General features: G+C 40.7%; 1 protein-coding gene across 2 annotated transcripts in view; it reads right to left on the bottom strand.

The window, feature by feature from the left end:
- The window catches only part of epas1b (endothelial PAS domain protein 1b), a 45,785-nt gene that overhangs the window by 16,377 nt on the left and 15,998 nt on the right, over positions 1 to 13,410 (bottom strand). For both annotated transcript variants that reach the window (XM_079689317.1, XM_079689318.1), the window contains exons 2-6: positions 11,185 to 11,333; positions 9,872 to 9,959; positions 7,753 to 7,871; positions 6,839 to 7,041; positions 105 to 211 (exon numbers count right to left, since the gene is read on the bottom strand). In XM_079689317.1, the coding sequence (XP_079545443.1) occupies positions 105 to 211; positions 6,839 to 7,041; positions 7,753 to 7,871; positions 9,872 to 9,959; positions 11,185 to 11,295 (628 nt within the window). In that variant the 5' untranslated portion in view covers positions 11,296 to 11,333. The remainder of the gene's footprint in view (positions 1 to 104; positions 212 to 6,838; positions 7,042 to 7,752; positions 7,872 to 9,871; positions 9,960 to 11,184; positions 11,334 to 13,410) is intronic.

Raw genomic sequence — 13,410 nt, 5'->3', positions numbered from 1 at the left:
ATTTGTATTGTATTTATTTATGTAATATATATTCCTATTTTATTTATTATATTCTTTTTTATTTGTTTTATTCTTGTTTCTTTCATCCCTATTTGTTGACTTACGGTTGTGGTGACTCTTGGTGACGCCGTCTGAGTCCAAGGCGTGATAAAAGTCGTAGACTGAGCGACCAATCAGATCATCAGGAGTGTATCCCATCAACTCTGTCACCCTGTAACACACACACACACACACACACACACACACACACACACACACACACACTTAATGACACACACTTACCATGCACAACATCATCATTCATTTGACCTTCTCTGTTATTCCCTCCTCATAATCAGAACATCAACTCTCCTGAGTTCTCGCACTTCAAAAGGCTTCACACATGATTTAGAAATCAAGCAGAGAGGTGCGTTTTCAAGAAATAAGAATTGTTCACATTTCCATCCGCTACGCCCCGTGTTTCTGAGAACAGATCATCTCTTTCTGGCACTCCCATCACAAGTTTACTTTGTTAATGAGGATTATTTTATTGCTGGCTTACCTCATTTTAAATATGTTTTCCTTTGATTCCTTGCCAGCTCCTTTTTTCCCTTTAAAGAGTTCTTTCCTGCTGATGTTCAGGTGTATATCAGTGTGTAGTGTCTCTACTTTAAAGAGTCCTCTCCTGCTGATGTTCAGGTGTATATCAGTGTGTAGTGTCTCTACTTTAAAGAGTCCTCTCCTGCTGATGTTCAGGTGTATATCAGTATGTAGTGTCTCTACTTTAAAGAGTCCTCTCCTGCTGATGTTCAGGTGTATATCAGTGTGTAGTGTCTCTACTTTAAATAGTCCTCTCCTGCTGATGTTCAGGTGTATATCAGTGTGTAGTGTCTCTACTTTAAAGAGTCTTCTCCTGCTGATGTTCAGGTGTATATCAGTATGTATTTTCTCTACTTAACAGAGTCCTCTCCTGCTGATGTTCAGGTGTATATCAGTATGTAGTGTCTCTACTTTAAAGAGTCCTCTCCTGCTGATGTTCAGGTGTATATCAGTGTGTAGTGTCTCTACTTTAAAGAGTCCTCTCCTGCTGACGTTCAGGTGTATATCAGTGTGTAGTGTCTCTACTTTAAAGAGTCCTCTCCTGCTGATGTTCAGGTGTATATCAGTATGTAGTGTCTCTACTTTAAAGAGTCCTCTCCTGCTGATGTTCAGGTGTATATCAGTGTGTAGTGTCTCTACTTTAAAGAGTCCTCTCCTGCTGATGTTCAGGTGTATATCAGTATGTAGTGTCTCTACTTTAAAGAGTCCTCTCCTGCTGATGTTCAGGTGTATATCAGTGTGTAGTGTCTCTACTTTAAAGAGTCCTCTCCTGCTGATGTTCAGGTGTATATCAGTATGTAGTGTCTCTACTTTAAAGAGTCCTCTCCTGCTGATGTTCAGGTGTATATCAGTATGTAGTGTCTCTACTTTAAAGAGTCCTCTCCTGCTGATGTTCAGGTGTATATCAGTATGTAGTTTCTCTACTTTAAAGAGTCCTCTCCTGCTGATGTTCAGGTGTATATCAGTATGTAGTGTCTCTACTTAACAGAGTCCTCTCCTGCTGATGTTCAGGTGTATATCAGTATGTAGTGTCTCTACTTAACAGAGTCCTCTCCTGCTGATGTTCAGGTGTATATCAGTGTGTAGTGTCTCTACTTTAAAGAGTCCTCTCCTGCTGATGTTCAGGTGTTTATCAGTATGTAGTGTCTCTACTTTAAAGAGTCCTCTCCTGCTGATGTTCAGGTGTATATCAGTATGTAGTGTCTCTACTTTAAAGAGGCCTCTCCTGCTGATGTTCAGGTGTATATCAGTATGAAGTGTCTCTACTTTAAAGAGTCCTCTCCTGCTGATGTTCAGGTGTATATCAGTATGTAGTGTCTCTACTTTAAAGAGTCCTCTCCTGCTGATGTTCAGGTGTATATCAGTATGTAGTGTCTCTACTTTAAAGAGTCCTCTCCTGCTGATGTTCAGGTGTATATCAGTATGTAGTGTCTCTACTTTAAAGAGTCCTCTCCTGCTGATGTTCAGGTGTATATCAGTATGAAGTGTCTCTACTTTAAAGAGTCCTCTCCTGCTGATGTTCAGGTGTATATCAGTATGTAGTGTCTCTACTTTAAAGAGTCCTCTCCTGCTGATGTTCAGGTGTATATCAGTATGTAGTCTTTCTACTTTAAAGAGTCCTCTCCTGCTGATGTTCAGGTGTATATCAGTATGTAGTGTCTCTACTCTAAAGAGTCCTCTCCTGCTGATGTTCAGGTGTATATCAGTATGAAGTGTCTCTACTTTAAAGAGTCCTCTCCTGCTGATGTTCAGGTGTATATCAGTATGTAGTGTCTCTACTTTAAAGAGTCCTCTCCTGCTGATGTTCAGGTGTATATCAGTATGAAGTGTCTCTACTTTAAAGAGTCCTCCCCTGCTGATGTTCAGGTGTATATCAGTATGTAGTGTCTCTACTTTAAAGAGTCCTCTCCTGCTGATGTTCAGGTGTATATCAGTATGTAGTGTCTCTACTTTAAAGAGTCCTCTCCTGCTGATGTTCAGGTGTATATCAGTATGTAGTGTCTCTACTTTAAAGAGTCCTCTCCTGCTGATGTTCAGGTGTATATCAGTATGAAGTGTCTCTACTTTAAAGAGTCCTCTCCTGCTGATGTTCAGGTGTATATCAGTATGTAGTGTCTCTACTTTAAAGAGTCCTCTCCTGCTGATGTTCAGGTGTATATCAGTATGTAGTCTTTCTACTTTAAAGAGTCCTCTCCTGCTGATGTTCAGGTGTATATCAGTATGTAGTGTCTCTACTCTAAAGAGTCCTCTCCTGCTGATGTTCAGGTGTATATCAGTATGAAGTGTCTCTACTTTAAAGAGTCCTCTCCTGCTGATGTTCAGGTGTATATCAGTATGTAGTGTCTCTACTTTAAAGAGTCCTCTCATGCTGATGTTCAGGTGTATATCAGTATGTAGTGTCTCTACTTTAAAGAGTCCTCTCCTGCTGATGTTCAGGTGTATATCAGTATGTAGTGTCTCTACTTTAAAGAGTCCTCTCCTGCTGATGTTCAGGTGTATATCAGTATGTAGTGTCTCTACTTTAAAGAGTCCTCTCCTGCTGATGTTCAGGTGTATATCAGTATGTAGTGTCTCTACTTTAAAGAGTCCTCTCCTGCTGATGTTCAGGTGTATGTCAGTATGTAGTGTCTCTACTTTAAAGAGTCCTCTCCTTCTGATGTTCAGGTGTATATCAGTATGTAGTGTCTCTACTTTAAAGAGTCCTCTCCTGTTGATGTTCAGGTGTATATCAGTATGTAGTGTCTCTACTTTAAAGAGTCCTCTCCTGCTGATGTTCAGGTGTATATCAGTATGTAGTGTCTCTACTTTAAAGAGTGCTCTCCTGCTGATGTTCAGGTGTATATCAGTATGTAGTGTCTCTACTTTAAAGAGTCCTCTCCTGCTGATGTTCAGGTGTATATCAGTATGTAGTGTCTCTACTTTAAAGAGTCCTCTCCTGCTGATGTTCAGGTGTATATCAGTATGTAGTGTCTCTACTTTAAAGAGTGCTCTCCTGCTGATGTTCAGGTGTTTATCAGTATGTAGTGTCTCTACTTTAAAGAGTCCTCTCCTGCTGATGTTCAGTTGTATATCAGTATGTAATGTTCAAAAAGCTCTTTTCTCATACTTCCTGTGATGCAGCACAAACCTATAGAAAACACTAGAGGAAAGGCAAAAACCCAAACTACCTCAATAATCCAAGTTGTTTGATCTACGTTAGATGTTTCATCTGCAGTATGGAAATAAACCCCTTCTTAGTTTCATGTCACGTTGACCTAACACCACTTGGATTTTTTTATCCACTCTCAAAAGGAAAGTCTCTTCACAACAAACTGAGCTGTGAGAACTCAATCAAACCAACAACAGGAAGTGACCCCACATCACAAGGCTTTAAAGAGGAGAGAGGCTGAATAAAAGGGGCTGGAATGTGATTTCATTTGGCTCTTTGGCAACGTGTGTGTGTGCCACTATTGTTGGATTATGTTTTGCTTTCTTTTTTCAAACCGTTCCTACCCCCCTTGTGCATTGTGCTTTGGCAATACTGTGATTTATTATGTTCATGCCAATAAAGAGTCTTTGAGTTTCAGAGAGACTCTCAGATTCCATAACACTGGCAGAAGCAGAGTGGAGCGAGGGCAGAGAAAACAAAAGGGATCTCAGAATAAAAAATTGGAACGGTTGAGAACATGGGAGATATAATTAAGGGAAAAATAAAGAAAAGATGTTTAGCTCACGTTTATATTTAACAGAATAATTGAACGCCACTGTCAGGGTTTTGTAATTCTGTCTTTATGGCCCATTGAATCCTTTAAACGGCCTCTGTTGAATGATTGGTCAACCGCTTAGAGATGTCCCGCCCCCTTAGCCTATCACGTACATGTGTCAGCCAATAGCAGCGCCAGTCTTCAGTAGTGATGTCATCGTGTTACTGAACTTTGAGATTTTAGCCTCTGCAGACCATTTACATGCACTAAAACCTATAGAACACACTACGAGAGAGGAAAACCCCCAAAAGCAGAATATGGCCTTTTAAAATGCTCGTTTTTTTGTTGGACAATGAACTATTATAGACAGGGGTGCACATAACCTTCCTTCCTCTCCTTGTTTCCTCTCCTCGTTCCCTTTCTCGAGCCACTGCCCTGCCAACATGAGGAAACCCTCGCTCTCGTCTCTAATGAGTCTTACTCCCCGCTGATCCAATTAAAACTCATTTGCGTAATTGGTCAGAAGATTTGGGCAGCCATCGAGTCGTATCAATAAGGAGGAACACAACAAAATGGGGTCCTTGTTTACAGAGCGCTACGTGCAGGAGTGTGCACGCCACACACACACACACACACACACACACACACACACACACACACACACACACACACACACACACACACACACACACACACACACACACACACACACACACACACACACACACACACACACACACACACACACACACACACACACACACACACACACACACACACACACACACACACACACACACACACACACACACACACACACACACACACACACACACACACACACACACACACACACACACCTCTAAAGAAACCTTTGTCCTGCATGAGCAATTCGATAAGACTACAGGTCTGCGAGCATGTGCTTGTGTAACTCCAATCAGTGTGTGTGTGTGTGTATGTGTATGTGTATGTGTATGTGTGTGTGTGTGTGTGTGTGTGTGTGTGTGTGTGTGTGTGTGTGTGTGTGTGTGTCTGTGTGTGTTTTTTTCTCTGTAATCATTCTTATATGTTGTTTTTATCATCTCCGTAATTATTTGTTATCTTCTTGAATACGTTTGCGTCCCTTTGAATTCACTTTGAGTCTCTTTATGTTCATGTTCTGTCTCTTTATAGTCACTGAGTCTTTAAATAGTGATTTTGAGTGTCATTGTAATACTTTGGGTTGCTTTCTGGTCATTTTTGTACCTTTGTAGTCATGTTCTTTCTCTTGGCAGTCATTCAGTATTTCTTTGTAACAAAATGAAGTCCTCTTTCTAGTCTTTGTGGTCTCTTTGTGGTTGTTTTGCCCTTTACGTCATTCCGTGTCACTTTGTGGTCTCTTTGTAACTTTTTAGGACATTTGTAGGTGTTTTAGTGGTGATTTTGGGTCTCTGTGTAGCTATCTCTCTCTTTAAGGTCATTTTGGGTCTCTTTAAGGTCATTTTGGGTCTTTCTATGGTCATTTTGGGACTCTTTGAGGTCATTTTGGGACTCTTTGAGGTCATTTTGGGTCTCTGTAAGGTCATTTTGGGACTCTTTGAGGTCATTTTGAGTCTCTTTAAGGTCATTTTGGGTCTCTTTAAGGTCATTTTGGGTCTCTTTGTAGTGTTTGTGTGGTCATTTGGACTCTCTGCCTGGTTCGTGTCATTTTAAGGCCGATAAGTAGCATGCCCTTAAGGCCCTGTTCAGTAATCTTTCCCTGGTGTGAAGAAGCTGTGGTTCATCTCTCTTGTGAATGTAGGTGTCAGTAGGTGAAATGTTTCAAACCCAGGAATGTGTTTCAGGCTTGTCTGAACACTCGGCGAATCCCACAATGTCGTGACGGCTTCTTATTAAAGTATTAATATTTCATGCCTGGCTTAAATATCCCGGCCGTGCCAAGGCAAACTGCCTCCGTCAACACACAGCAATCAGTGTGTGTGTGTGTGTGTGTGTGTGTGTGTGTGTGTGTGTGTGTGTGTGTGTGTGTGTGTGTGTGTGTGTGTGTGTGTGTGTGTGTGTGTGTGTGTGTGTGTGTGTGTGTGTGTGTGTGTGTGTGTGTGCATGCGTGCACTGAGTTTTAAGGATCTGTGTTTTAACTGGCAACGTGGAGATGCAGCTTGTTGGAAAAGCATAATGGGGTTCTCCAAAGAACCTTTTAGTACTTTATTTCTCTCTCTGTTCAAGTCATGGGGGGTTTATTTGAGTTTAAGGCTCTAAAATGTGAGGATTTAATAAAACGAAGTACTATGTATTTTAAGAATGGAGAGTGTGGAATGTTGCTTATAGATATTAATATATTGATTTTGACGGATAATTATCCATTATGGACGAAAACTAAAAAAAAATCATGTCCATAATGAGTCTCAGGAAAACCTCTGTGTTTGTGTGTGTGTGTGTGTGTGTGTGTGTGTGTGTGTGTGTGTGTGTGTGTGTGTGTGTGTGTGTGTGTGTGTGTGTGTGTGTGTGTGTGTGTGTGTGTGTGTGTGTGTGTGTGTGTGTGTGTGTGTGTGTTCAGTGTGTGTGTGTGTGTGTGTGTGTGTTCAGTGTGTTCTCACCTGTCGTCGCAGTAGGTGAACTTCATGTCCATGCTGTGTCGGCTCAGGAAGGTCTTGCTGTCCAGCGGCGTGTCGATGTTGGAGGGGTGAGCGATGGGTTCACACATCAGGACGGCACAGGTGAGCGGGGGCTCAGCGAAGCCACACAGAACACGAGGAGGAACGCTGGTGTAGATCTTCAGGTGACCCGTGCAGTGAAGCACCTGCAGAGGGGGACAGGGGGGGGGGTTACAGGACAGGTTAGAGACACATGTGGAGGTCACTCACGTAAGAGACACAGGTGAGAGACACATGTGGAGCTCACACACGTAAGAGACACAGGTGAGAGACACACGTAAGAGACACAGGTGAGAGACACAGGTGAGAGACACACGTAAGAGACACAGGTGAGAGACACAGGTGAGAGACACAGGTGAGAGACACATGTGGAGCTCACACACGTAAGAGACACATGTGAGAAACACAGGTGACAGACACACGTAAGAGACACAGGTGAGAGACACAGGTGAGGGACACAGGTTTCAGATGTTGCATGTGTTGCAGATGTTGCAGATGTTTCAGATGTTGCATGTGTTGCATGTGTTGCATATGTTGCAGATGTTGCATGTGTTGCATATGTTGCAGATGTTGCATGTGTTGCATGTGTTGCATGTGTTGCAGATGTTGCATGTGTTTCAGATGTTGCATGTGTTACATGTGTTGCATGTGTTGCATGTGTTGCATGTGTTTCAGATGTTGCATATGTTGCAGATGGTGCATATGTTGCATATGTTGCAGGTGTTGCAGATGTTGCATATGTTGCAGGTGTTGCAGATGTTGCATATATTGCATGTGTTGCATGTGTTGTTGCGTGTGTTGCAGGTGTTGCATGTGTTGCATGTGTTGCAGATGTTTCAGCTGCTTTCCTCTCTCACCTTCCAGCTGGCTGACTTGAGGTTGACGGTTCGTCCTCTGTTGGTCACGGTGCATTTCATCCTCATGAAGAAGTCTCTCTCCGTGTTCAGGTCTTTGCCTTTCTTACGGAAACCACTGCCTGAAAGACAAACAGGGGGAGAAGGAGATAAATAACAACGCTTCAAAATGTACATATCTATCATAACGTCTGGGGAGAAGCATTACACACACACACACACACACACACACACACACACACACACACACACACACACACACACACACACACACACACACACACACACACACACACACACACACACACACACACACACACACACACACACACACACACACACACACACACACACACACACACACACACACACACACACACTAAGGTCAGAGTTCAGCAGTGGTGAAGTGTGTCGTTTGTCAGTCTGCAAACACACAAGTGTGTCTTTATCTTTATACAGTTACACTTCAACAAACTCTCTACGCCTCACTGATTCAAAAGAGTGTGGGTGTGTGAACGAGTATTAAAGGGACTATATAATTAAAACCTTATTGTTCCACATGTGTGTTTAGTGGCCACAGCTGATAAGAGTTATCAACCACAGCTTAATGTGTGTGTGTGTGAAGAATAAAGAGAGAGTCTGATGTTGCCATATACACGTTACTGTACATTATATTTAAACCAAAGCTACCTTTTAGCATCACAGTAATTCCCCACATTGTCCCGCACTTACACATTCTTTGTGACCCCTAACACACACACACACACACACTGTGTACTATCTGCAACAGATAATGTCCAGCTCCTCTCTCTCTCAGTGTCTTTCCTCACTCCTCCGGCTCAAAGCTCTTATCATCGTCTTTCCCTTGCGCGCCCCCCCCCCCCCACACCCACACCCACACACACACACACACACACACACACACACACACACACACACACACACACACACACACTCTGTCTTAAGACTCCCCTCTATACGGTCTCTGACCCTCTGTTCCCGTGTTTGTTCTGGACACTTGTTCACGAGACAGATTGTAACAGCAGACATGCGTGTTTTATTTTCCTTGGGGTCATTTCTTTCCACAAACACAAGAAAGGGTGCTGATTGCTGGTGATGGGGGTATGGGGGGGGGGGGGGGTCTCTGAATGATAATATAGGGGCCCTTACGCTGTACATGAGTGTTGGAACATGGCAGACATTATAGATATTTACTGTCCAAAGATTACATGCAACTCCCTGGAGGCTCTGCGGACGTCACGGGTCCATCTAATACTTGGATAAGTCAATAATAACATGAGAGAAGTGCTGATAGGGTTTTTCTACAGCTTTCTGTGGATATGCATGGTCCCCAGAGGAGCTATCCTGAAGAGACACCAACAGGTCAACACTGTTAGGAGATTGAACCTGTTGAGCCCCGAGCCTGTTTTTCAGGTCTCAGGCTCGAAAATGACATGCCCAGAACACATGACCATATCTTCACTTCTAAAAGGGTTAAATTAATAATCTTGTTTCTCAAAGCAATGATACACCTGTGAGTTGGGTGTAGAAAAGTCAGAATCAATATAGATGTTTTTATTTTAAAGTAAATTCAGATTGAACATAGTAAAAAAAAAATTATTATAGTGTCCGTCCAAAAAAAGTAAAAACCAGCCTTGAATGATGGGATAGTAGAATAAAAGCTTTAGGAATCCAAACTATAACATATAATAAGTACCCTGTATCAAGATTGATGCAAAACAACTGATAGTTGACCTTTTTAGAGAGGTTTAGAAAAAAAAAACCACTTCTGGGATCATTCGGGTGGATTTTCCATGTCTCTGGAACCCATTGGTTAATTTTGATGATTGACACCTCTTTTTAACCGTTAGAGCCAATGGAATCGAGGGGGAGGTTCCTAAATCCACCTACACGTTACCATTGAGGAGTGAGAGCTATGGGGCTTAACAGGTTAAAGGGAAACTTCGTTTAAATAGCATTTAGTTTCTTTAAATGCTCTATGAAATCTGTTTCTGACTCGCTGAAGAAAGGGTACTTATTATATGTAGGTCTTAAAGTAAAGGGCTGGAAAACATCAATTTTCAAACTTGAGCAAATAGAAGAATATATATTGAGTGCTGACCGGACGTCTTCAGGTTGAGATTCTCTCTGATCTCCTCGTGGTCACATGGGTGGGTGAAGTCAAAGATGCTCTGACCAGTGATGTCCACCTGAAAAAAATTGAGAAATAGGAAAAAATAAGAGAAAGAATGACTTTTTTTTTCTCACAATTCCAACTTTTTAATTACTTTTTTCATAACTCTTTTTGACCTGTTTCTGCTGTGACCAGTGAGTCCACCTGACGAATAACAAGTATATATTTGTGAAATAAAAAAATGTAAGAATCATTTTTTTCTCATAATCTTGACTTTTTTTCTGAATTTAGATTTCTTTTTTTCAATATTCTAACTTTTATGACTTCTTGGAATTCTGACTTTTTTCATAATTCTGACTTTTTTTTCCACATTTTAACTTTTCTTCAGATTTGATTGAGTTTTTCGGAATTCTGACCTTTAAGACGTTTCTAGGAATTTCAGATTTCTTTCTCAAAATTCCAATTTTTTTCTCATATTTCTGACTTTTTTTCAGATTTGTATGATATTTTCTGAATTCTGACCTTTGAGACTTTTCTACGAATTTCAGATTATTTTCATATTTTTTACTTTTTTTAAATTCTGACTTTTTTCTGAATTCTGGCTTTTGTTTGTATTTCTGAAAAAAAGTGAAGCTTATCTTTAATATTTTTTACTTTCTTTCTGAATTCTGACTTTCAGACTTTTTTCGGATTTCTGACTTTTTTTTCAAGATTTTAACTTTTCTGACTTTTTTCGGAATTCTGATTTTTTTTATCTCGTTTTTCTGGAAAAAGCGAAACTTATTTATCATATTTCTGACTTTTTTCTTTTTTCACACTTGTAAGACTTCTACGAATTTCAGAATTTCTTAATTTTTTTGACTTTTTTACAACATTCTAATTTTTTTTTGTTTTTCAGAATTCTGAATTATTTTTCAGATTTTTGACTTTTTTTCGTATTTCTGAAAAAAGTGAAACTTATCTTTAATATTTCTGACTTTTTTTCTGAATTCTGACTTTCAGACTTTTATCAGAATTTCAGATTTTCTTTTAGAATAATCTTTATTTTTTCCTGCCTCACTGGTAAAGGAAGACAACGTAAGGTATTGATGGATTTGATTAAACGTCTGGAAAACTATATCAATAAACATCCATTCGCAAAATCAAATGTATAGAAACATATATGCATAATTCCCTGTGTGACATGTCAGATGTTTGACATGCTAAAACAAACCCCACATACTCTGTCAGACGTTTAAAGTGAACTGACTCAAGTTTATTGGAAAGTCTCCTCTCATCCCGCTGTAATTTAATATTTGTACCTGCGTGAGCCCCATGAACTTGTTGATGTTCTCCGACAGGAATATCATGTCCCCGTCGGACGTTACCACGGTGATGAAGCCCTCCAGAGACTTCAGGTACAAACTGTCCATCTGTCCGTCCTCCTCGCTGTCTCTAACGCTGCTGCAGCCTGCACACACACAACAAGACGGATTATAGATATGTGTTTCAGAGGTGGGAAGTATTGGAGTACAAATACTTTGTTACTGTACTTAATTACATGTTTCTGGTATCAGTACTTTACTCCACTTCTTATTTTTCTGACGACTTTTTACTTTGACTTCTCACATTTTGAACACAAATACCTGTACTTTCTACTTCTTACATGTTGAACACAAATACCTGTACTTTCTACTTCTTACATGTTGAACCCAAATACCTGTACTTTCTACCTCTTACATGTTGAACACAAATACCTGTACTTTCTACTTCTTACATGTTGAACACAAATACCTGTACTTTCTACTTCTTACATGTTGAACTCAAATACCTGTACTTTCTACTTCTTACATGTTGAACACAAATACCTGTACTTTCTACTTCTTACATGTTGAACTCAAATACCTGTACTTTCTACTTCTTACATGTTGAACTCAAATACCTGTACTTTCTACTTCTTACATGTTGAACTCAAATACCTGTACTTTCTACTTCTTACATGTTGAACTCAAATACCTGTACTTTCTACTTCTCTCATTTTCCAAACAGGCTGGTTCCTTTAGTCTGAATGTGTGTTTGGTGGCGTGATCATTATTATTTAGAGTCATTGCGTGCCTATTGATTTGAACACGATCCGTGTATCCATCATTTCCTGGTCTTCTCTAAAGAAGAGGGACCAATGAAAACGTTGTCATGTTGCCGTTGGTCACCATGGAAACATTCATTAGCTAACAATGACATTATTGTTCTATTAATATAAAGGGAGGTCAGGTACTCTTTAAAACAGCTGCTAGTTATGGGTACTTTTTACTGAAGTACATTTCAAAGCCTCTTTACTTTGACTTGAGTAAAGAAGTTTAGTCAGTACTTCTACTTTCACCAGAGTATTTTTAAACACGAGTATCTGTACTTCTACTTGAGTAAAGGATGTGTGTATTTTTGCACTCTCTCGTGTGTATGTATGTATGTATGTATGTATGTATGTATGTATGTATGTATGTATGTATGTATGTATGTATGTATGTGTGTGTGTGTGTGTGTGTGTGTGTGTGTGTGTGTGTGTGTGTGTGTGTGTGTGTTTGTACAGTGTGCGTGTGTGTGTGTGTGTGTGTACAGTGTGTTTGTACAGTGTGTGTGTTTGTAGAGTGTGTGTTTGTAGAGTGTGTGTGTGTGTGTGTGTGTGTGTGTGTGTGTGTGTGTGTGTGTGTGTGTGTGTGTGTGTGTGTGTGTGTGTGTGTGTGTATGTTTGTAGAGTGTGTGTGTGTGTGTGTGTGTGTGTGTGTGTGTGTGTGTGTGTGTGTGTGTGTGTGTGTGTTTGTGTGTTTGTAGAGTGTGTTTGTACAGTGTGTGTGTTTGTATAGTGTGTGTTTGTAGAGTGTGTGTGTGTGTGTGTGTGTGTGTGTGTGTATGTGTGTGTGTGTGTGTGTGTATGTGTGTGTGTGTGTGTGTGTGTGTGTGTGTGTGTATGTTTGTAGAGTGTGTGCGTGTTTGTATGTTTGTAGAGTGTGTGTTTGTACAGTGTGTGTTTGTAGTATGTGTGTGTGTGTGTGTGTGTGTGTATGTTTGTAGAGTGTGTTTGTACAGTGTGTGTGTTTGTACAGTGTGTGTTTGTAGTGTGTGTGTGCACAAATTAAGTTTGTTTTCCTTCTTGAAGCTTTGGCTCGGGGCCAAAACAAACCAGAGCTTCTCCCTGCGTCTCAGGCCGCTCCTGATCCCCGACCCCGACAAATTACAGCGTGAACCACACTCATAATGTCTGCCCGCGCTTAACACACACACACACACACACACACACACACACACACACACACACACACACACACACACACACACACACACACACACACACACACACACACACACACACACACACACACACACACACACACACACACACACACACACACACACACACACACACACACACACACACACACACACACACACACACACACACACACACACACACACACACACACACAGAAATTATGCTTAAATATGATGCATCTTGTAGGTTAGCCATCAGGAAAATGGTTGGAAGAATTATG

The sequence above is a fragment of the Notothenia rossii genome (assembly GCF_949606895.1).
Source record: "Notothenia rossii genome assembly, chromosome: 6".
Classification (NCBI taxonomy): domain Eukaryota; kingdom Metazoa; phylum Chordata; class Actinopteri; order Perciformes; family Nototheniidae; genus Notothenia; species Notothenia rossii.
Note: the sequence above shows the minus strand (reverse complement) of the source record. Positions and strands in the feature narration are given on the sequence as shown.